The 25,345-nt window shown below is 39.7% G+C and overlaps 1 protein-coding gene across 4 annotated transcripts in view; it reads right to left on the bottom strand.

Moving 5' to 3' along the window:
* Positions 1 to 25,158, bottom strand: part of UBAP2 (ubiquitin associated protein 2) — a 145,676-nt gene extending 120,518 nt beyond the window's left edge. For 3 of the 4 annotated variants that reach the window (XM_062600145.1, XM_062600147.1, XM_062600146.1), the window contains exons 1-2: positions 23,785 to 23,870; positions 1,672 to 1,811 (exon numbers count right to left, since the gene is read on the bottom strand). In XM_062600145.1, coding sequence (XP_062456129.1) covers positions 1,672 to 1,770 — 99 coding nt within the window. In that variant the 5' untranslated portion in view covers positions 1,771 to 1,811; positions 23,785 to 23,870. Of the gene's footprint in view, positions 1 to 1,671; positions 1,812 to 23,784; positions 23,871 to 25,135 lie in introns of those variants that run through there. The other variant, XM_062600148.1, reaches the window with a different exon arrangement.
* Positions 25,159 to 25,345: the final 187 nt, after the last annotated feature.

Genomic DNA, 25,345 nt, shown 5'->3' with positions numbered 1-25,345 from the left:
AAAAAAGCATGGTGCATTAAAACATAACAGTTGGATATTAAATAAGCATCTTCTCCATTCACTTGGCCAAACAAGTATCCATTATGCAAAAGAAAAACAACTATATTCAGACAAAATGCAGAAAATGCTCCGTAGAACATAATGCTTAGAATCACTGAATCATGTAGGTTGGAAAGGACCTCCAGCAGCACTCAGTGCAACCTGCTGCTGAGGGCAGGTCCCATCAGATGAGATTGCTTAGGGCCGTGTCTAGTCAAGTTTTAAACTTCTCCATAGACGGAGATCCCCAACTTCTCCAACCTGCATTCCAGTGTTAAGGCACCTGCATAGTGGCCTTTTTTCTTTTTTTTTTTTTTTTTTTCTCCTTTTCTTTCTTATAACAGATGGAATTTCCCATGTTCCAGTTTGGATCATTGCCTGTCTGAGAAGAGTCTCGCTCCGTCTTCTCTACACCCTCTCATGAAGCATCTGAATAGATGAGTAAGATCTTGCCTTTGCTTTGTCTTCTTAAGTCTGAACAAACTCATTTTCCTCAGCCTTCCCTCATTCATCCCATGCTCCAGCCACCAGCCATCTTTGTAGCCCTTCGCTGGACTTGCTCTGGTCTGTCAATGTCTTTTTGTAGTGGGGAGCCCAAAACTGGACACAATATTCCAGTGTGGTCTTGCAAATGCCAAAAAAGGGGAATCACTTCTCTTAACCTGCTCGCTATACTTGTGCGATCCTAGTTGTTATAAAACAAAAGCAAATTCAGCTGCTTCTGTCGAAAGGCACTTTCTAAATCCACACATCAACATGAACCACAAATAAGTAAAGTGCTGCAATGCAAGAAGACGATGAGGGCTTGAGTTCATATAATTAATACTATACACAACAGAACAGGAACCCCTACACACTAAAGACCAGTCTAGAAAACAATAAAAGACACCACTTCCCAAGAGAGCACCTCTAGACTGATACATTCTCTGCCAGCAGAGAACTGATGCAATTCTTGAATTGAGTCCAATTTTGAGAAGTACTTGACAACAGAATAATGAGTTGCCATGAGCAGAGTCACTTTACACCATCTGTAACCCTGAAAAGCACAGAATTTAACTACTGTGCTGCTGAATATCAGGACAATGGGAAGAAAGATCAATTTCAATCTCACCGATACTGAAAATAACCTGGGTTTTAATCCACTAATGGACCCTCATCATTTCATTTTCAGTGAAGACACTCTGCGCAAGTTTAAAATTCAGAATCTGCATGACTTGTAGATATGCTGAATCATGCTGTGCTGTATGGAACCCATCTAACAGAAAGCTTTCCCACCCACCCAAACTCCTGTAACAATCAAATCTAGCATCATGAGGCTAGCATATAAAAGAGCTGAAATCTGAGGACACTGAGGCCGCTAGACAAAAATCTTGATATAAGCATAGGCATAAAAAATTCCTCACTGACGGAAAATGTTGCTGAAGAACACAAAATTCATTTAGAGACAAGAATAGAGGAACAACTTAATGCTGTGTTGAGTTAGCGAGCATTTAAAATGAGATATTAAACATATTCTTCTGAATAAACTATGGTATCCCCTTCCTTTCTTATCTTAGTTTTTAATGACTTACAGAAGTGCATACTATTCAGTGCATACACTTAACTCAAGAAATATTACATAGTAGCACATACCTGTACTACTTGTTTCTGTGGTTGTGTTGGCTGTGTGGCTGAAATTTGTGTTTTGTCCCGAGTGCCCCGGGTACGTTCACTGCCCACCGAAGTCATCATATACAGTATATACAAAACAATGTATGTACAAAATAGAAAATCTGAAAAGAAAAAAAAACAAGAACATGAGTTAGGTGAGTTAGGACAGGGCACTGATTCAATACCCAGATAATATACAAATGTAGTAGAATGAACATGTGCTCCATGCAGAAGTTCCTGAAAAAGTAACTTAAACACACTACTATTGGATTTATTGCACAGTCTTTAAAGTAAAGGGGAAATGCAGTGCATAATAGCATCTTTATCAGATGACTTGGATCTCTCTAGATCTGTGCGTCAAGATTACATTTAAATCTCACATATTTTTTCAGTTTAAGATTCAGACTTCCCTGTCAGTCTGCTGAAATTTCAGCTCCAGCTGTTAACACCCATCTTGCTTTGACACTTGGAATTTTACCACACACACATCCACTCAGAACACTCTTGCAAATACCTCATTCAGAAACAAACACCTGGAACATGGCATTCTTCTCTTCCCTATCATTAAATTGCTTTCTTACACTTTCAAGGAGCTCATGGCCAATGCCCACTCCACTGCTTGTCCTCATTTCTAAAAGAAATGATGATCCTTGCCTTTAAATCAAGCTTCTATAGTCAATACTCTTGTGTTTTGTTTTCTCTCATACTTTCATTAATTTTTTTCATATTCAAAACTAGCTGTTATCCTGCTGTAAATATACTTTTGTTCTGTGAGCATAAAAAAGAGCCCAAATCCAAAACTCACGCACATATCAGTGTTATCTTGTTGTTTCTTGTACACACCTTTTACTAATTCATCTCATATCATTAAAAGTACTTTGAAACAAGAAAACTACTACTCCCCAGTATCTGTATAGCACCTAACACAAGACTAACTGATGAACACGGTTTATAGAAGCTGTAATAACTGAAAACAGATTTCTCAACCGATCAGAACAGTTGTGGCCAACAGCCTGGTTTCTGTCTCCACATCACTGGGAAGCGAGACTGCAAGTTTAGGGAACTGGAGACAACCTGCAAGTGGTGCACCTGGGCAGAAAGAGATGTGCGAAGAGGAAGCAAAGACCTTTTGCTGCAGCCTCGACACAAGAACACGCCTCAGCACGCAACTCGCCAGGGTAAGCAGCTCTAGTGCAAGTTTGCTGTGTCCCCGAGTTCAATACGCAGTAAAGCTCAGACACAAAAGTACGGCGATTGCAGGGACAAGGACACCTTCAATGCCAGTTGGTCGTTAGCATTCATAAATAACACACACTAAAGCGAACTTGAGTATTTACCATGCAAAAAGTAAAGCTGCAATGACATGCTACATTTTAAGTACTGATTCACAACACTCAGGAGTCTCACATAGAAATCAAAAAGCTAATTAATCCCATTATGATCTAAATATCTTCTTCAATTTACAAATACATTTTTATTGACCAAAATTGAACTCTGACATTGAAACTTCTAATGCAATAGTTGAAGTATTCAATAGAGTCTGAGGAGAAAGTGTATTTCCATGAACTCTTACATATTTAAAAAGAAAAGGCCTGCCTTTACCAGGAACTGACTTCAGTATGATCTGAACTGGAACACAGTGTTTCTCCAGCTTTATGAATATATTCACCAAAGCCAATCTGTTCCTGAGCCTCTTAAGGTAGTCAAACTTTGTTGTCTTCTAGGCTCCAGAACAAACAGACCTTCAAGCACTGTGTTTGACACCCTAAAAGCCAGATACAATCAGAAGAGAGGTAATTTGAACTCATCTGACAAAATGTTCTACGGAAAACAAAACATTAAGTAGCTGAACACTCCGAACAGCAAGTTCAATACTTATCACAAGCTTTCTGGTCATGGCTCTCCACTGGCATTTCGAACATATTGCAGACAGTCCTCAGTTGAGTCTACAGTAAAAGTTAGTTTCTCTTTACGTCAAAATGTGTTTTGTAAGCTATGATGCCTGGACTTCCAATGTCCTAGAACTAACTTCAGTTTATGTATTCCAGTTACGACCTTTGAGTACCAGCCAGTCAGCTCACCACCATTTGAACCTAGCAAAACAAACAACGAAAAAAGCCCTGAACAGAGAATATGACAGAGCACTAAGTTCTCTCACTGAAAGACAAATTAATGGTTTCAAATACCACTAACAACTAGAATTGGCCCACTTTGATTGAAGACATATTGAAAAATTATAACTCCACTTAAACTCAATTTGTTCATTTCTAAATTAATATCACCTTTAAATAGATTATGGTGCCTAAAAATTTTAGCTTAGATTTCAAATACCGATTTCTCTACTTTCACTAGACAAAGCTATGCCAAGCACTGAAATCCATGTTTTGGATATGGTCAGCATACACACACCTTAAAACAAGGAGTCTTCTATTTGTTTGTAAAGCATAAACTAAACTATACTATACACTTCTGATACCCAGGCAGCACATGATTCCTGAACAGGAAGGTGCTTCTATGTCATGCTTGTTCAAGCCATGTTTGTTTTTCAGAGTGGAAAACATAGGAAGCCCTGCTAGAGAATGAAGATGCGCAGCAAGATCAGCTGGCCAACGGGAAGAAAGCCAAATCACCTTAACAGTATAACAAGAGCTTTAAAGAAGATCCTAATCTTGCTGACCATATAGCCCACAAGCAGCAAAAGTTGGTGAAAGGGCCAAAGTAGAAATCAAAAGCCAAAGTGAGACACCCTTTTTAGGAGCACTGTGAACTTCCACTTGCTTTATGCAGTTGCTGGAAATGCACCCTCAGTTTGACATTCCCTGCCACGTCAACAAGAACACGCTATAATCCGTTTCAGACATAAACCAGGCATCTTAAAAGCACAATTGACAGCTTGATATAACAATACTTTTAAAAATAAATCTATTTTATTTCCATTTAGTTGTCTCTCACTATCAACAGGTAGCATCCAGATACAGTTACTGGTCCAGCCCCAGGGAGCATAACCTAGTATTTAAATAGCTTTATTCCACTACTGACAGTGCACCAACCAAAGAAACATTGTCCAAAGAAACATTGTACCTTCTTGGCACAGACATGCTTTAACTGTACTTTGGTGAAATTCCACAGCTACCCTGTAGAGTACTACAGTAGCACACAAAAGGAGGACAGAGACCCACTGCTTCCAAATTAGCATAGCGACCAGAATTTTGAGTATTAACTGAGGTACTATTAAAGATCGGGCTGGATAAGAACACTTTCTTACTCACATACCAGCTTCTTTGCTCTCCTTCATGTTAAATCTATTTGGCAATCTGCTGTCGTGGCAATGACTAGGATGTCACAAACTGAAGAACTACATTTTAACTGCAGCTCACATGATGGAAGAAGGTGGTCTGAAACTTGGAGAAAGAAAACTACTAACTAAAAATCTGTTTAATAAAGCTCAAAAACAATATTCAAAAAGCGGCCTTCCATTTTCCACATCAAGGTCTGGCTCAGTGCAAAAGTCCCTCATCAACAGCTTACGCTCAACCTTGTAGACACATTGCAACTCCACTAAGCACCCAGAACAGTTGTATTTTGAAGAAACTGATACATGTTAAAACAGAACCTCAGAGCATTAACAGTAGAGAAGGAGAAAGCATTAAGGAACAAAGACTATCAGACAGCGGACTTTACAAAATTATTGCATAAAGAAGGCAATCATACTTTTTGTCATGACAGTAAAAAAAACGCAAAATTGCTGGAAACCTTTCTTTCACTGATGTGAAATCTAGTGTCTCCAGAGGATTCTCTTTTCTTCTACTTACAAAAGACTGATCAATAGCTTAAAAAAAAATCCTTCAAGTATGTCTAGCTTCTCAAGCACTAAGAAATTCAACTTTCAGCACTTTTCCATAAAACAAGTGACTATACTTCAAAATGGAAAGCGACAGAGGCATTTACTGAGAAATCTCCAAGTCTCCAGATTTTGTTTGTCTTAATGTTTCTGTCTATACAAGTTTAGCCCAAGGATATACTACAACAATATTAGATATACCACTATATAATAAACCATCACCAGACTTGTGGTGGAATGGCACTGACCATTCCAATTTCCAAAAAGGCACCTGAAGTACTGCTATCCCACCAGTGAACCTCTATAAAGAGACCATATCCCTTCCCCAAAAGTCTCCATGTCATCTTATTCAGTACATTTAATTAGGTTTTTGCATTGGGTTTTAGAAGGAGAGGAGGAAAACAAAGAATCAAAGAGTAACTGTATACATATCAACACAGAAAAGAAGCTTTTTAAAGTTATAGTAATTCTTTCTCCGACCTTGTATTTAAGTTTTCTTGGGTGACACAATCTAGTCCTTTTGGACACAAGAAAGTCAGAAAAAATGGAGATGCTGGAGATGCCGAATACAAATACAGCATGGCAGGCTGCAAAAGAGACAGTAAATCTATTGCTAAACTCCCAGGGACAGAACAAGCCCTGCATACCACTTGGCTTTCAAGAATCCTTCTGAAGTTAAATATTCACTTTCATTAGCTGAACAAACCATTTGCAGTTTCAGTTCTTTTCCTCAGGCAGTCACAAGAAAATTATTTTCTTGACTCTCTGGACAAGGAGCTGCGAAAAAATCCACTGTGCAGAGATCTCTGTGAACACTTCGCAAGTATGACTTCTTTTTTTATACTCTAATCACAAAGCTACTCAGTCAAGAATTTCTTGAAATGACAGGCCTGGGAAAATGCTGTAGGGCACTGCCTCATGATGACATGACTACAGTACATGCACAGTGAGTCCAGACTTTATTGCAAGCATTGGACTGACTAACTATACAGCAGTAGCATGACATGATCTTGAGGAAGAAGGGGAGAAAAACTGTCTGCAAAGCATCGATACAATACATTTCCCTTGTACTTCTGCCCAGGGATCCTCACCATCTTTTATTACTGCTTGAAAGGGGAAAACAGTTCACAAAAGTTGGATGCTCTTCAAAAGCAGTGCTGATTACTCAATGCTTGTAGTTCCCCAAGCAAACAATACTGAAGCTGAACTTACGGAACATGGGAGGATTCATACCTGATCTCATGTTCTTCTACGGCAAATATGAAGAATATTGATGGCCAAGAGCCATCACTGGCAGAGCACTCCAGGGAAAGAAATTATACTATTGGTATGCTCTCAAAATTCACCAAGAGAAAAGGATTGCTGGGAGTAGGACGCAAATCAGACTGTGTCTTGGTCAGCTGTGGATTGAGCACATCTAGATAAAGGATAAAACCTTGCATCCTACCTTTCACCACTTTCACTGCCATTACCCCACTAGATCTTAGTCTACTTATTTCATTTTGTCCCCACAAAACAGGCAACAGATGCATGCAAGTTAAACAGTATTCTAAAACCCCACTTTGAATTTCCTATACCATAAAATTTGTTAATACTAAACCTGTATCCTATCTTCATCTGTATATAATTTAGTTCATAAACTTTCAAAATGCACTCATCTAAATCTGTTACACTAAATGCATTTCAAAAGCAGATCAGTAATATCAGGTCTATACATAAAATACTTCTCTGCTCTAAAATACATCACACAATCAATAAGTGAGGTAAACTTAGCACTCCCTGAGATGATACTGCTTTTCAATTGTTTACAGAAATACTCTACAACAGTCTCTATATCCACTATCACAAAGATAAAGGCAAAGTCTGAGCTTATGTGGTTCAGAGATTTCTTTTGATTTTCCAAGCTTTAAAATACTTAAGACAAAATTTTGTAATAAAGATAGCTCTCAGCTTCAGTACCAGCACAAAATAACAAATACACTTCCAGTTGTGAATTCTCCCTCCTACTAGCAAAGCCTGATGAATAAGCAACTGCATGCTGTTACCAATCTTTCTTAAAATCCAGAGGTGTTACTTAAAATTGCTGTTCTCCAGTAGATTCACCAAATCTGTAATTTGCTAAGAATACGCTTATGATCTACAGCAAAACAATAATTTTTCATCATCCAAGGGGGAAAAAAATCAGAAAATAAAAAAACTGGCATTTGCAAACCACTTCTAAAATATTTTAGGATTGGAAAAATAAACCAAAAATTTTGTGAAAAGAAGGATGGGAAGAAACAAAGAGTTAATTTCAAGGATTAGTATGCCTAAGTAAATATTGAGAAGAAGAACAACAAATTTACACAAATAGGTTTTATAAATAAAAGGAAAACAGACTACATTGTTTTGGAAGACAAAGAAGTGCTCATAATCTTCAGAATGGAGTTCAGCAAAAACTGGCCACATATCCACAGCCCCCTAAAAAAAATGATTTTTGAAAGGAGACTAAAGACAGCATGTGTTTCACAAGTAAAGTACGCTTCAGTCACAAGAAGTAATATCACTAACATTACTCAAAAATCTTCCAGTTCTACAAAATCAATCTTTGGCATTATCCCACTGTCTCTGCATTATGGACCTGTTATATTTTACGCATACGCTTGTGATTTCCCTAGTTTTAATAAAAACATGTTAACTAGATGCAATAAACGTCCCATGGTCCTATCCTCACCATTTATTTAAAAGCATTCAATCTTAAGAGGCAGCAAGTGTTCTTATTCATAAAGAAAATTTCTGAAGGAAGAATCTTAATTTCTCCACATTTAACCTTGCCTGGTATAAACAAAGAAAGTAAAGTGTAAGGCACAATCCAACTAGTTTCTACTAGTTCTTATTCATCTTTCATCCAGAGGTAACCTTCACACTCCAAAAAATTAGTTGGTACAACCTACCTATTTCTACTGCTGTCAAAGGACAACATTCACTGGTGATTCTGGATAGTCATAGTCCTGGAAGTTTCACAGGACTTGGTCTGATATTTCAGAAATCAGTACCTCCAAAGTCTCTATTCTCATTTGGTTGTCTTTCTGCAAGAATGCCATTTTGGATAGCAACTGGTTGGGCTCTAACACACCAAACAGCATAAAGTCGTGTTCCCCTGTCCTTTTGAACTACAAGCTCCATGTTTGCAAGAACCTGCAAGATGCGCTAGTTATCAACAGTTACCATGGCTGTAAAGAAATCCCAGAAAGACTAATTGCACATTCTTTCCCATCTAAGCACAGTTACTAGAACTAAGATGATCTTACTGGATCATAGCACAGACCAGATCACAGTTGCTGCCATGAACTAGACAAAAACAAAACAACAAAAAAACACACCACAAAAATAAAAAAAAAAATCACACAACAATACTGGTCCACATGCAGTTATGACCTATAGAAAACAGGAATTTCCTCTTTGAGAAGCAGCTATCAGTGGGGATCAAGTGGGTAAGGGAGGAACAGCAATTTTGCTTTTGAAGCATGGCTCTCTGCTGAAGAATATTTTAAGAAAAGTCTTGTTCTTTCCAGTTATTTTAGAATCCATCTCCATTTCTGAGCCTTCTGATCTCATATTTTCTAGCTTATAAAGACAGAAGAAAATACTAGCTAAGTTAATACACAACTGTGCCCGGAGAGGTTGTGGAGTCTCCTTCTCTGGAGATATTCAAGACCCGCCTGGATGCAACCCTCTCTAAGAAGCTCTAGGTGACCCTGCTTGAGCAGGGAGGTTAGACTAGATGATCTCCAGAGGTTCCTTCCAACCTTACTGATTCTATGATATGTTCACTGCATCTTCCACCATTACTACTCCCAGTGGTGAAGAACTAACAGTACTTGCAAATCTTTTCTTCATTCCCATTTCTCTGGGTTTGTTCATCACACAAAACAGAATAATCAACAAAAAAAAAACAGAAAAGGCAAAGCCCTTGGTGCTTCTCCTCCTAAGGTTTCCTAAAAGGGAACTACGCTGTCTATAACTTCCAATAAAGAAGCTGCTAATAAAACCCTGTTACACTCTGGTCACCCTCCTCAACAAATACTCAAACTGAATTATATTTTGCATAACTAGGAGACTTGTAAAAAAAAAATAACAAGTACTTTGCAGAAAGAAAACTTTATTGCAGCTGAGAAAAAAAATGAACTAGCAGGTTTTTCTGGGTTGAAAATCATTAGCCTTTGTAGTCAGAACTAACACAACCTTGTTTAAGTTGCACTTAAGCACAGGACAGCCAAGCAGAGTTTGTCACAAAAACCCCTGACAAGAGTTTTTGCTCTAACCAATTATGGAACTTTAACTGTTTTGAGGTCTGGTTGTATATTAGCTCAAAGTTCAATCAGTGTTGCAGATAGGACCCAAATCTTTTATTCCATTAAAATCAAGTTTCACCTTAAATCTAAGTGCAAACTGTCATCAAATATGACATTCCTGCTCCCCTATTCCTTAACCACATACTATCGCTACTTCCCTTTAATCAGACTAATGATTGTGCAGCTGCAGAGTGAGTTGGTTCAGTGAGTTGACCCAAGAGCAAACTAAACCCTCTAAAACAAAACAGTGAGTCAGTTGAATAAGCTTATCCAGTGGAAAACTATGTGGCTATATAAGTGCTTGATCTGACACAAGGGATAGATCAAGTTCACGAGGAGAGGGGGACCTTATATTTCGGCAGGCACACATCATTATAGCATAGGTAAGATGTGACATTTCACATTTTGTTTTTGCAGGATCTGGTAGAGTAAGACTTGATTAGGCCCTTCACACTCAAAAAAAATCACTGTTAAGAAAAAAAAAAAAGAAAGAAAAACACACCTTCTAGGTAGTTTTAAAGATTTTTTTAAAAACTCACAGGAACGGTCTCTGACAGCACCACTGTCTTATAAATACTGCTTTGAGCACAAGTGGGAAAATAGAGACTCGTATCACTGAGATACGAGAAACTGAGAAACACTCTTTAATGCCCAGGCTCTTGGATACATGTTAGCATCCACAACTTTCAGTGAAAAATACCCTCAAACAAACAAACAAAAATAAAAGCTTGGAAGTGCTTCTTTTCAAACAAAGTAGGAGAATATAATCAACCAGTATCAGGATAGTCTGACTAACATAGTGTACTTCCCCTCAATCATAGCAGTATCTGAGTACCTAGATTTAATGCTTGAAATTGAATACAGACAAACTACCCTAAAACAATTTAACCAGTAAGAGTAATCTTTAATGATTTTGTATATGCCACTAAATTTTCAATGCTTTTTTGCTGGTCATCTTTGAATATTGCTTTCACAGGCCTAATACACTTCATATCCCCTCTCTCCCTATCAAAAGCCCCCGATGGAAAAGACTTTCTTCTCTGCCAGCTCACTAAGTCACAGCAGACAAAACCCAGACAGACTTATCTAGAAAGACAGGGCTGGGACACTTGGAAGCTCTCCTTCAGATGGCTCCCCTCCACCAAAAATCACAAGGCAAAGCCTCCACTTACTGCAGACTGTATTACTTTGTACACTTTTTCCTTCCATCCGAGGTGAATTCAGGGGTCAGCTAGAAATCTGGGTGAGCTCAGGGCACATCCATATATATAAGTAAGCAAACAGCTGCAGAGTACGAACTAAACAAGCTACGGATGTTCTCTTCAAAGAACACATGGAAATGACATATGATCTCAGACCATATACTGGTTAAGCTATCAATATCACAAGCAAAAAAATAATAGTACTTAAGTATCTAAAACATCTCAAATCAGAACTGAAGCACACCATCAAAGCTGCACAGGATATACGACTTTTTTGTACTGTGACTGACTCGTCTCAGAACCACTACTCCCTGCACATCACGTGACAGTATCAATAAGACCCATTCAAAATAATATATGCCCTTGGCTACTTCAGTACATATAATGCTAGCTGTAAGCATCCAAAGATGCTTCAGGCTTGCAATTTGTCAATAGTACCAACTGTAAGACATAAAGGTTAAAATTATAAACAAATCACATCCTCATCAAACACTACTGTTACAATCAGTGGTTAGCTATACTCACAAGATGAGCAATACATAAAACTGAAAAAGAAAAAAAAACCAAAAAAAAAAAACAAAATCAGCTTTCTAATAAATCTGTTGTTGTTCTGGTAGTAGTTCGAATCTGATGAGGTGTTCTAGTAAGCTTTTTTAACCAAAAAAAAAAAAAAATAAAGATGCTCAACTGCCACAGGACAGAAAAGAGTCAATACTTGGGACTGTCAGATGATCAATTACTATTAAAGTGTAGAAATTTGCATTTCAACTATTCACTCTGATGTAGTTACCATACCAAAACAGCCGCTAAGATTTCTAAGAAGATTCAAGTAGAAACCTGGGCACTCCAAATTACAGTAAGAAACAGCTCAAACAAGCCCTTGCCAGAGTCGAGACGTTATTCAGAAGTGGGAATTTGCTTTGACCAGGCTTCTTCTAAGCAAGGCGGCACACAGGAAACAGCAGTCAACGTCGGCTATCTTGCTGCCAAATCGGAGAACACGCTCCACACTTGTGTTCTCCCTGCCCCCCTTTCAGCTCCCCGCTGCGCTGCTGCACAGCGCTCTCCTGGAACAGCTTCCACAAGAATTCTTTGAATAGAAACAGATACAAGCAGCGGGACTAAAAATAGCCAAGTAAGAGCTGAGACATTTATGACGTTCTCAAACCGGCGGAAACAAACTCGAGCGCACCAAAGAGGGCACCTGGTTAACTCGCACCACCGCTGACAGCTCGGAACAAAGTTGAAAGCATCACCACAGAGCTGTTCAAAGTTTCAGATGGGAGCAGGCATTTAACTTAGACTTGCAACATTTTCATCCGTCCACAGATTTCAAAAAAATCTGTTAAATTAGAAGCAACAAATGATATAAAAGCAAACACTAAGTAATCCAGAAAGGCTGTACCTATAAAACATGCTATAACACACGTTATTATATGAAGTTTTGAATTCTAGTTCCATAGTTTTGTAGCAATATCAAAGAGATCAGATATCACTTATGTATCTGCAGAGAGCCCTACTTCTTGAACTAGATATTCAAGGAAAAAAACACAGTAAGATCACATTCAGAAAAATAAAGAAAACCAGAAGTGTCAAAGAAAACTTTTTTTTTAATAAAAACAGGATATTCTATTTTTCTATAATTTCCCCCAAGATTTTAATATTTTTCAAGCTTCCTCTCAGGCCACAGAAGAACCCATTAAAATAACCTCTTTTTTTTCAGTAACATATATCATTTTAAATAAACTGTTGTTTCTTTCTAAAATTTCTTAAGTCAGTATTAAAAGCTAGTTTCCTCAACAATCTTATACATTCACTGGGTATAAAACCTTGCTGAAAACTCAGATCCCTTTGGTTCAGTTTAGTGAAAACTTATTTATTCAAAGCTGAGTTCTTTGTAAAGCTTCTTGTCAAGTGCACCAAGAGGAGCAGTCACATGAACAGAACAGAGAACTGAAAAACATGAGATCTTTCATTTTTCTGCTAATTCTGTATTGTTCCTTCTATCATCTTGACCAGTGCTAGTGTTTTGCATAGTTTTAAACAATGTGAGTTTTATTAATTTCCTTTGACATCGTGTTAACCTGCTTCAGTCAGGAAACTGGGCTTTTTGGGGTATGATTTTCCTCAATATCGTAACTCCTCAACTCGGCATCATGCAAAAATTCAGATACTATTGCTCTATCTTGTTAGGATTTTAAATGAAGCCAGATCTAACACTGATTTAGACCAAAAATATACACAACTTTCCAAAAAAATGAATGACTAACAACAATCTGTACAACTTCAAGCACAGAACATGCTATGAAGAAGCAGGTAATTACAGTGCCTACCACACAGAATTCAAATCTAAAAACAGGAATAAACAAACAATAACAGTCTGGATCACTTTAATATTAACAAAGCAGAATGGAAATTTATCTCCCACTTCCCAGTTTTTCATCTTTTCATATTTTCATTAGAAAGATAAAGCAGCTCACCCATAATTCTAAATTGCCCAAACTTTTAGTGAAATTATTTATTTATTTTATCTCCAACTTATGCAGAGGGGGAAAAAAAAGACACACGCACAACACACAGCAGCTTAGGTTTCTTTTAGATGCACACTCGCTATCCCCGCCCTCCTCTCCACATCTTTATCTTTCTTCTGCAAGTCTTGACTGACTAAAGCGTTCAATTACCACACGTGTTGTATTTCCAGTAGGTTGTTGCTCTCCACCACCACATCTTTTCCAAGCCAGACTAACTTACAATAAAAATGAAGAATGCACAAGGAATCGAAACTTTTCAAATGTTTACCTGAATTAGCATGTAAAGGTTTTTTTCCAAAATGTCCTTCCTCTCGATAAGCCATTAAGAAATTACATTTTATTCACTAATTTTCTTAAAACTTACATGTCTTATCATTTTACCTATACTTCTACATTCCGTGGGGTCATTTATTACTACGCTGTATTAAACAAACAGTCATGGACCCCACGCTTTGCCTGCAGAGGTAAGCTGACTGGATGTACTGTGCTACTCAACGTTAAAATGTTCACACAGAAATTCTGTCACAGAAAAAACAAAATTCTAAAACATCCTTAGATATTAGTAGCTACCTGCATATTCTACCAACAGTCTAAAACACCAAGCACACCACTGCAAGATCAAGTTACTCACTTCTGTCAGAAAAGGAAATTACACTCTTAGTTTCTGAAACAGCTACCTCATCAATTGCAGTACTTCACCCTCAGCGCACAGGCGAAGTGCAAGACTGCTTCTGGAACACACATTTTCATAATAGCAGCATAAAACCGTAACAAGAGCATTAAAAAGTTACAGATATTAGTTTTAGAGTCCACCTGTAAAAGTTTCACTGAACCTTGGTTATGTCAATCTTTAAAATCATTTCAGTAGAAGATGTGTTATAAATATCAGTTCATTTCTTTTAACAAAAGCAATGCCATAGGTATGTAGAAGTCAAGGGATGAGCAAGGGATAGCCAAGATGAAATATTACAAGTTTTAAAATTTGGGTGACAAACTTAGAATAATGTTCTTTTAGTCAAAGATAATCAAAAAAATCAAGTGCTATTCTACAGATGGCACAATGATTTTCAGAATGTTATTAAAAAATTCTAGTCCAGACAACTGCTAAACACGCCTGCTGTAAAAAGATAACATTGTAAATAAAGCAAACAAGCAACGGTACACAAGTTTAAATGCACAACAGTATGATATTTCAAGATCTTCTCAATTTAACACATGAAAACTCTTATTCAAGTTCAAAGAGTACACTAAAATGCAGCATTTTAAAAATATATGAATAACGCAATTCACTAGAATAGGTGAAAATAAAAATATTCAACAAGAAAAAAACACAACTCAGCATATCTGCATGCTTTCCCTGATAAAAACAAAAACAAACTCCAAACACCTACAGTTAAAACGGTATCCTTCACCCAAAGCTGTAATCAGGAGAAAATAAACTGCTGCAGCTGCTCACTATCTCATCTTCAGGGCATCAAGATTTGCTAATCTGCAGGGGTTTCTGGTATTTTCTAAAAGAAAACAAACTTCAAAAGATATAGCCACTGCCCATTTGGTCCCTTCATTCTCCCCACTTCGAAAATTAGAAAAACACTCCTTACCCACCTTCTTGCTGCGCTTTATAACTCAGAGGCGACAGGCACTAGTATGGCCTCAGATTTGGTATCTTAAAAGAACCTCACAGTGGATTCCGAGTTTGACAGTCGTCATGGAAGTTACTGTGAGATCACAACTACATCACAGCAATTTCTTTCCAGGATGAAATGCAAGAGATTGAAAACTCTTTTGTCACGTTTATGTCAATACACTGCATTCAAACTTCACTGAACATATGGCTCTAAGAGTAGCAATTTTAGAGAACAGAGTTTTTACTTCTATTTATTCATGGAAGTCCATTTGAAGAGTTACAAATATACCCAAGAAAAATATTCTGTGCTCTTTTCAAAATTCTCTTCTGGAGAAAAAAGGAAGAGAAGGAAAAGGCCCATTAGACTACGTTGCTTCCAAAGGCATAAGGCAACTTCCCTTCAACCAGCCTAACTCCTCAAATACGATATTATACTATTAATACAAACCAAAAAATCCTACAACACAAAATGGTAAGACTAAGGCCTTCTATATCATAGCTGGTTAGTTAGAATTTAATATATATTACCTATGCAAGCACATTTGAGAACAAAAACATTTGTTCAATTAGATTGTCACAACTCCTATCAAATTAAAAAAGGAATAAAACTGAGAGCTTGAGGAAACCAATGACATTAGGTGAGAAGAAAAACTAGGATTAAACCCAGTGAGTCAAAAACCAACCTCACATACTAATGTGAAGCCACAGAAGGCAATTAAAAGAAGAAAAATATCACAACAACATTTATCTGGGGCTCTAATGTCAGCAGAAGTTTTAGTACGTGTGAATTTGAAATCATAACTGTACTTTTAAGCAACAATTTCCATTTTATGTCAATCTAAATTTTTTATTCTGTAAAAAAATGTGTCTTTGAATTTTTTCAAAGTTTGAGTTAAACATCCAATTGCAGTATAGGACTTGAGTGCCTAAATTCCATTAGCTCCTTCAAAAAAATATAATCTTCATTACCAGAAGCTACCTTTTATGCCCACATAAAGATATGTACTTTTAAACTGTGGTTTTATATTTGCTCTATTGTTATTTCATTCAGTTTGTATCACAGAAATGCACAGTAACATTTAATTTTCAAACTTATGGAGCTGTGATGCTTTGGTTCCATTAAAGACTGAAAAATATTCAAAGCATCTTTATAAAGTTTTAGGAAAAAAACAACTGATGGCATCCTTTCACCATTTTCTTTAATTAGAAATTTGGGTTATTTTAAACATACGTACAACTTCCAAAAATGTGAAGCTGAGGCTAAGTATGGTAAGTCAGTAGTTCAACAAAATTTGAGACATCCCAGAACTGGTACTGTTTGGAAGATCAATTTACAACACATTCTTGAAAAGCTAAGCACACCACTAATTCCAAATTGGGCTTTAAGATTTCAAGAGAGTGGAACTCCACACTCTTTTACCCATAAAATATCTTATTACTATAAAATATGAATAATAGAATCATTTTTGTCTTCAGCTGAATGCTTTTAGACTTTAACTATAACGAAATAGTAGACTTTAGACTTATATCTTAACAATGTTAGGTTTTGAGTTATGTTTATGTGAGGTCATCTGGCAAATAAACTAGGAAGTCTGAAGTTGAGATTTTTCAGAAAATAAATAGCAGCAATGGTCTCACTATATTAAATAGCAGAGTGAAGTGAATCTCCAAACAGAGCTAATTCTCCTGTCCCCAAAATGCCAGGAGACAGCTTATCTCTCTCCCCTTAAAACACTTCTCCCTCAAAAAAAGAGCAAAGAGGTTATCTAACCAAAAACTGTACTGCCCAGTGATTATGTTCATAATTAATCTTCTGGAAAAAATGCTAAATCAGCAGTGTTGACCTACCTATATATATATAAATGCATTTTTGTTTCGCATTTATAAGAAATACCAGGAGAAATAGATGCAAAACACGATCTCCTAACTTTACAGTTAGCATTACTGAAGCCTCACTTGCTATACAGCTAGATACTAACAGAGCAACACCCGTTCAAAAGACTGAAATAGAGTCGAAGTATCAAGTAATTCACCATGTAAATTTAACATATGCAAGCGATGCAGAGAACAGATACTCCCTCCCTCCTCTCAAAGTATTCCATTAGGTCTCATCATTTCTAGTGATATTTTGTTTTAACCTTCAGTGCAGTTTATCAAAGCAGAAATTTTGTTTGTTTACAAAGACACACCTAAGGTTCCCCAGCATTAACAACTTGATTTCTGCCGCTATGAAGCAGAGTCTGGATAATTTGAAAGTAACAAACCATCATCATATATATCACTGATCGAGAATATCAGTCTCCTCCATTTTTTTCTCACCTCAAATTCAACTTACAAGTACCTCCAAGTCACATCCTCCCCTCACTCATCCACACTTCAGAGGCAACTCATTTAGTCTCCCTCCCACTACATACTGCATTAAGACCTATCGTTCAGTCAAAGGAGAGAATATACTATCAAAAGAGCGTGCTAACAACCGATCCCGGCTTTTCTGCAATGCTATGAAGCAACTCCAAGGGGAAGAGTTGCATGTCAGCTTTTCAGTCAGGGTCTCTTGATAAACAGGATATACAACTATAAAACCAGTTCCCAATCACACAGAACTCCTTGAAGTCCTGATGAGGGTAACAACAACTCCAGTTGTTAAACTCTCCTCATTTCTCTCCTATATTCAGTTTCAATCCCAAACATCTACTTTTTTTTGCTAGGTGAGAAAGCTTTTAGCTACCACAGACTGACTCAATGTTCAAAACTTGCTTGTTCTGGCCTGCAAGGGTGAAACGTGTCACTCAGTATGTTTTCGTGCTCAATTTTTGCTTAGATATTAAAATCAACCGAAAAGGGATGGTTCTTAGGTCTCTTGCCCTGAATTTCACCACATTTAAGGCAGGCCATTTCCTAAGTACAGAAATACTATCTTCTATTGATGAGTTACCTCCATGCAGTTGTTCATTGAGAAGAATAGTTAAAATCATAAATTTTCTCTCCCCTCACTCCCATGACACAAGAATTCAAAAGCATCCCTACCAGGAAGCAGCATCAGCAAGGAAGACAAGTCATACAAATATTTGAGGTCAGAAACTAAATCTCTGACTGTAATTTCTTTTCAGAAAACAATTCAAGAACAGCAATCCCAACATTTCTCAGAAACAGCATGATTACCTATAAAGCCATTTTAACCATCTAACCTCATTTTAAACTTTCTCTGCAGTTTGGTTGTTCTTTTCTTTGCATTTCACTCATCAAGAATAAGAAAAACAAGCTGCACAACTCCACTTTTAGTTTACCAGGACATGTGTAATTCTGCAAAATATTTGCTTTAATCTCATTACAAAGTACTTTTAAAAATCATTCTGATGTATAGAGCTTCATAAAGTGAACTCAAGATGTAGAAGTGCAGTAAGAATTCAGTTTAACCTGCCTTAAACACTATATATACACACTAGAACACCATTCACAATCCATGTAATTTGTAGACAAAACATATATAGGACTTGGACAATTTTATCACTGTCAAAAGATTAAATTTTTGACATATTTCCCTAATAGAACACATGGATTATATCATAATCTTCAGTTCTGCTAGAATTCAGATACCCAATTACTCCATGATTCACATTTAAAATATGAATCTTACTATATTTTTGCAATATTTTTTCTAAATGTCTATCCAAAACCCATTCAGCTTTCCACCTATCATGAGTTATGAACTACTGTCACTAGCACCTCTGCCAAATTCAGCTTGAATCCACCCCCTTCTCAAAGGCATTTAAGGAGACACAACTGAGTTTGCCTGAAGGACAACAGATCTGACAATGTAAAATAAAATGGGAAGGAAGTCTTGGAACTGACAACCTGTTATCAAAAAATGCCTCACAAGCAGCTTCATTATGTACTTAAATTCTAGTATCTTTGCTCAGTTGGTCACATAAAGAAAAAGTGAAAGACTATAATTCCTTCAATTAAACCAAGTAGGATAAAAGTCATTAGGTCTTACAATACAACAACATAATACATCAAAGGAGAAAACTGCAGACAATGAAGACTGGAGTACAGGTATAAAACTCCTTGCAGCAAGATACTTTTTAAGGTGTATTTTCTTCCATAGCATCCCACAACCATCATATTTATACAGGAGAACTATTCAAGAAAGATAATATTCATATTTTCCTGAACACAAAGAAAAGTTCTTGGACACAGCCACTATCTGGACATCACAAATCAGCAAAGAAACTCAACAGGTTGAAGACTTGTATCAGCAGTCACAAACTTTTCACAAACACCGAAAAAAACCTTTAGATACTCATTAACTTGCCTCCAATAAGCTTATAATGCTGCTTCAGTCTTCTGTAAACTTAATTTCAGACATCTAGCACTTACTACATGTTCAAAACATTCAGAAACTCAGTCAGTGGTTATTGAAAGAAAGGTAAAGCACAAGACTGGAAAGTGCAATTCTGTTGCTTTTAGTCTTGCTCCTCCCCAGTCCACTCAAGCACCCAAAGCTAACATCTGTAAGTTAGGTCACTGTCACGTCAGTCTCAAAATGGATCACAAGTCAGTGGTCTGAAAAACTTGTGACCAAATCCAAAATAGAAGACCACTACCAAAAGATAATCAGCCCTTTAGCATCAAGAGCACGCACCAGAATTTGTCGTTATAGTAAACCATGTGCTCCCTGCCCACAGCCCTCTATTGCGGGGGGGTGGCACCAGGATTCCTTTCAGGTTCACATTGCTGAAATTTATTTAAGATGACCTGCAAGTTTTAAAATCAAGCAAGAAAAGTAAGTACAAAACTTCAAAGAAAAAAAAAAAAAAAAACAGAAGTTTCCCCCAAATACAGGGAAACATGAACAATGTGATCACAAACATGATCACAGTCAAATGTTTACTATTAAATAGCCACAAAATTCAGTTAATACTTAAAATCAAATGGAGCAAACAAAAACACTTTCAAAAGCCATATGCTCCATTTTTTGTTTTTATATCCGCTATTCTCAAAACAAATACTGGATAAAGAAAATTTTAGTTTTCTTTGCTCAAAAGCAATCTCAGTATGGTCTCTAAAGCATCATGCTGCAAACATCTACTTCTAGAAACAGAACTGTAGTCATAGGAAACAACTGAAATGTTCTAGGTAAAACTCATGCCACAAAGTAAAACTGCAAAGATTTCCTCACTGTACAGCTACTACTATTAAGTATATTTAAGAACATGGTCACATCTACAGAATTCAAGTTTTATACCTTCAACCACAAAGCTGTCTAACAGATTGACTTCCCCCCCCCCTCCATTAAACTAGGCCTAAAAGAAAATAAATCTGAGAGCTCAAATCTGGAGGTTAAAATATTTTCTCTGGAGGAGAAAATATTTTTGTTTTCTTCATGTACCATAGAACTCAAACACTAAGTGATTCTGGAACACAAATTCTGATGAACTAGCATCTCTTGCAGATCTGGAATAAACTGTGTTTCTTGCATGATAAAGAAAAAAATCGTAAGGTTTGGAACAGCAGTACTATTTCGGGTGAACCTTAAGTTTCGGGAAAGATCAAAGCTCTCTCAAAACTAGAAACATGTCTTTGTTTTTAAATTAAACTGGCAGCACATTCAATCAGGTTAGTGGCTCCTCCAAGCTAATCTGTTGGAAGACTGATTTAAGGAGGTAGAGAGGGAGGTGGGAAAGCTTGATGAATTTACCTTCAAAAGAAGCCAGAGTATCTCCCAGTATCTCCCAACAAAGACAGACAAAAGAAAATTTCAGGAGAACTGAGAGTAGCAACAACCTCATCCAAGGGAACAGTGTGCAAGGTAGGTTATGTGAACAGCTTTGCAAGTTTTACAATCCATACAGAACATAAAACAACAGACTCAGCAAAAGAGTTGTGAAGTAGTAAAAGCAAGCCATGAGATCTTAAGCATAAGCCTGTATCACCTATAATCTACCTGCTAAATCCAGGACTGCATCTTTTCTGTAGTCATTGTTTTTTCTTCACGGTATTGAGAACTAATGGAGGGGGAGGGAAGCTGAAAATAACATAATGCTAGGCAGGCTGTAAGAGCCTCCCCAGGTGAGCCAGGAGTTCGAACAGTGTGGACTTTGATGCTAGAGCAAAATGGAGAAACTTTCTGTACAACTTTTGAAAAACATGAACTTTAAGTAATTGCAAAGGAGCTACTCTACAACTTCTCTTTATATCTGTCACTGTAAGAATTATTTAGGGAAGTTATAGGAAAAACAGTACTAGCTCAAACCAGGTCTTCTTTGAAAAGCAATTTTGTAATGGGCTACAAATGAGCAGAATGTATCAGAAAAAAACAAAATCCAGCAAAAGACTATCACAAAAAAAATGTATTAAAGTGGATACTACTTGTATTTCTATTCAATAGTTTTGAAGTATACAGATACATCACGAGCAGAGTTTCAGTAATCAGTTCTCTTATAAAGGCGAAAAGTCACTTGATTTCTCTTTTACCAAGGTCATACCAGGCTGTTGCAAATCTGAGAGCAAAATGAAGTTCTTCAGGATCTTGATCCTGTGATTTAACTAAATAAAAGTCAAAGATAAATTTTATATATATATATATATATATATATATATATATATATATATATATATATTTGCGTGCTTATTCTCTCATGAAAGCCTTGTTCCAAGTACTGGTACTAAATGTTACTGAAATCACTAATAAACATTATTATTAACACTAGTTATTAATAGAATATTAATTATTCTATGATACATATATTTCTCAAGCACTATTAATTATGCTGCTATTACTAGTATCACTAGGGGACACTAGCAAGAGATAAAAAACATACCAAAATGCATTTTATTGAGAAAACATCAGCTAAAATAGAAGTCACTGGAAAAAAAATATAAAACACCCCAAATTTACTTCTAAGTTCCAATAGAACAGCTTAAAAATGGGAGAACCAAAAAGAGAAAAGATAAGATCCTGGTAATTGACAAGATTTTTCTTTGCAGTTTCTCCTTAACTTCCTTAGATCTTAGAGATAAGTTTGTTAACTTCAAAGTCACTTTCTCAGTTCATGGCACCAGGATCCTTTTTTGAGGAGTGGCCAAAACAATGGAAATGAAACAGGCAGTCTTAATTTCTGAATTTCCATAGCTTTGTTTTTACTACTATATTAAAAAAAAATAGAACTGCAACTAGAAAAAGCAAAATAAAGCTTTCCCACCACTCCTTGCCCCTCCCTTTAAGTTACCAAATGTTGTTGAGTTTATAAACACAGTGCATGCTCACTTCCCAGAGCATACATCAAAATTTGTTTACATCAGTTAATCCAGTCTCTCCACGTAACATTCTAGGAGCCCCAAAACATCATCAATGCTGCAAACTGATTAAGCCTTGCTTGAAGTTACCTAGTATGAGGTTAAAAATAAAGTCTTTAAACAAGTTAGGTCAAACCACCACACAGAGATCAGGCTCAGGTATAAATACCAAGTCAGTCAGGTAGGAATCCAAACCCAGATTCCACTAGAGAATATGATATAACCAAGGGAATTGCTAAAAGGACCTGGTAAATATTAGAAAAAGCAAGGCCTTCAAAAGGCTAAGTTGATGCTGTTTGTTGTGAAGGGCTCCATTTCAACGGAAAGTGCTGCTCCTCTAGGCCTGCACATCCTCCCCCTCCCTTTCCTTCACTCAGATCCAGCTCCAATTTCTCTCCTTGAAAAAAACAGCTGCTCTCATGCCAAGAAGGCCCCTCCATTTCACCAGCCACCACCATCCCAGAGGCCATTGCCTTAATCTGCTGCTTTATTATAAGCATTCATCATATATTCAAACTGAGATGACTAGGAACTGACTGCTGCCTGGTGGCAAGAAAACAAGTGGGCAGGCCCTTGTGAGCTTCCCCCTACATAGCTCAACACAAACCCCTTAGTTTCTGTTTCACAAGACCGTATGTTTCTTTGAACCTAATTGAGAGTGGCTGCACATCCGTGCCCAGGACGTTAACACACCTAAAAAAGAGAAGCTTCGAATCCAGTTCACCCAAGTCTACTCTCAGGCAGTATCAAACAGCATTACAGACATTTCAGCATGTTTTTTTAAAGTCTATTTAACATCACAGAGCTCAAATCCTTCAAGTGGATTTGAAGGAGAAACAAATCCCCTTCTACACATAGTTTCTTGTGTTGTTTCTTTCTACCAGTTCACTTTCCTGCTGTGATTTCCTTCAGCAACAGCAGCAAACACAGAAGAGCTTGCTTTTTAAAATGCACATAAGCAAGCCCAAGAGCAAAGCCCTGTCCTGACTTACAATTCTCAGCAACTACACATAACCAGGGGTAGAGAAAGACTAGGTACAGGAGGTTAACAGAGAACAGTTCATTCATAGTCATGTCCTCAAGTAACCCATTGTTGTTGTTGAGGTGTTGTTGTTAGCAAACTGCATACAGCTGTAGCTGTGATGGTGACACGGCTGCCCTGCCCCCCTTACCGGAGAGGAAGCACGCAGGAAGAAGATGAGGAAAGACAACATGGAAGTAAAGCTATACACAACATACAAATCAATAGTTATTCACCCACTTGTTCCTTTCCTGGGCTGTCAGCTCTCCTTTGACCTGAGTCAGGATTAGGAAGAAACCTGAAGGCACACCCCCTCCACCACCGCTGCTCTCCTCTGAAGGGTCCAGGCGCAGCCCCCTTATCTCCCGCACCCCAGTCCTCCTTTCTCCCCCCTCCCCGCTTCGCCCATGGAGAGCGAGGAGAGGCACGAACCAGCGAGGAGAGAAAACCCGAGGCCTCTTCTAGAGCATGAGGAGAAACGAGGAGGGGGAGGAGAGAAGCAGCAGAAACCCCCGCCTCAGCAGAACGGGTGCCAGAAGCGAAGGGGGCGCAAAGCGGAGGTGCCTCCTTCAGTGCTGCCTGGGGGGAGGAAGGGGGCAGCAGCTCGTTCGCCCCCTGCGGGGGCAGGGGGGGCGCGGCGCGGTGTGGGGCAGGGCGCCACCGCCGCGCTCCCCCCTCGCCCTCACAGGGCGCCGGGCCCGCGCTCCGCCGCCCCCTTCCCGCGCCCCGCGGGGGGAAGGGGCGCCGCGCCGGCGATGTAGGGCAGGGCGCAGCCTCCTCCCCAGCGACCGGCAGTGGGGAGGGCGCCAGGAAAAGTAGGGCAGAGCCGCCTCCCCCCCGCCCCGCGCCCGCGGCGAGAGGCAGCGAAGGGGCGGCAGGCCCCGGGTGCGGCGCGGCGCGGGGAGGGCAGGGGCGGGCACCCGCCGCCCCCGGGCCCTGCGCCCCAAAGCTCCCGCCGGGACGGCGAGCGGCCCCGGGGACGGGGAGCGGCGGGCGCGACTCGGCGCTGCAGGCCCCGGCCCGGAGGCCACAGGCGGTGGCGGCCGGTTGCGGGGGGGGGGGGGGTGTCACCGCCGCGCCCGGACCGTTGCGGGGGGGGAGGCCCCGCGGCGGTCGCCCCCACCCACCCGCGTCGCGCGGGCCCAAACCCCCCCCCCCGGCGCGGGGCAGGCGTGGGGGAGGGGGCCCGAGGCACGCCAGCGCGGCCCGCTCCCCCCGCCCCCCGCGCGCCCCCAGCCCCCCGGGTGTGGGGGGGAGCGGGGCGCGGGGGCCCCGGCCTCGCGGCCCCCTCCCCGCGCCCGGCCCCGCTCGGTACCTGCCCAATGTGCTCACAAAGCAGCAGCAGCGGCGCCCACCACCGTCACGTGACCGCCCCTCGCGGCTCGCTCGCTCGCTCTCCCTCCCCCCCTCCTCCTCCTCCCCTGCTCCACGCGCGCGCGAGGCCGCTCCCCCCGCCACGTGACGCGGCACCAGGCGGCGCGCTCGCCTGCCTGCCTGCCTGCCTGCCTGCCTACCGGCCGGCCCGCGCGCGCGCCCCGCCCCCGCCGCCAGCCCGCGCGCGCGCCGCGGCCGCGCCTCGCCCCGCACACACCGCCAGCGCGCGCGCCCTTCCGCCGGCCCCGAACCACGTGAGCAGGGCCGGCGAGGCCGGCACCTCCCCCCGTCACGTGACCCGGGTTCCGCGGAAGGGGGTCGCTCGGCTCCGCCCGCTGCCGGGTGTGACGTCACGAGGCGGCGCCGCGCTGACGGGAAGCGCCGTTGCCGCCGCTTGGCCGTTGGCCCGGGCCGGCCGCGGAGGGGC

This window comes from Rhea pennata, chromosome Z (assembly GCF_028389875.1).
Source record: "Rhea pennata isolate bPtePen1 chromosome Z, bPtePen1.pri, whole genome shotgun sequence".
Taxonomy (NCBI): Eukaryota; Metazoa; Chordata; class Aves; order Rheiformes; family Rheidae; genus Rhea; species Rhea pennata.
The sequence above is the reverse complement of the archived record's forward strand: the minus strand, read 5'-3'. Positions and strand labels throughout refer to the sequence as shown.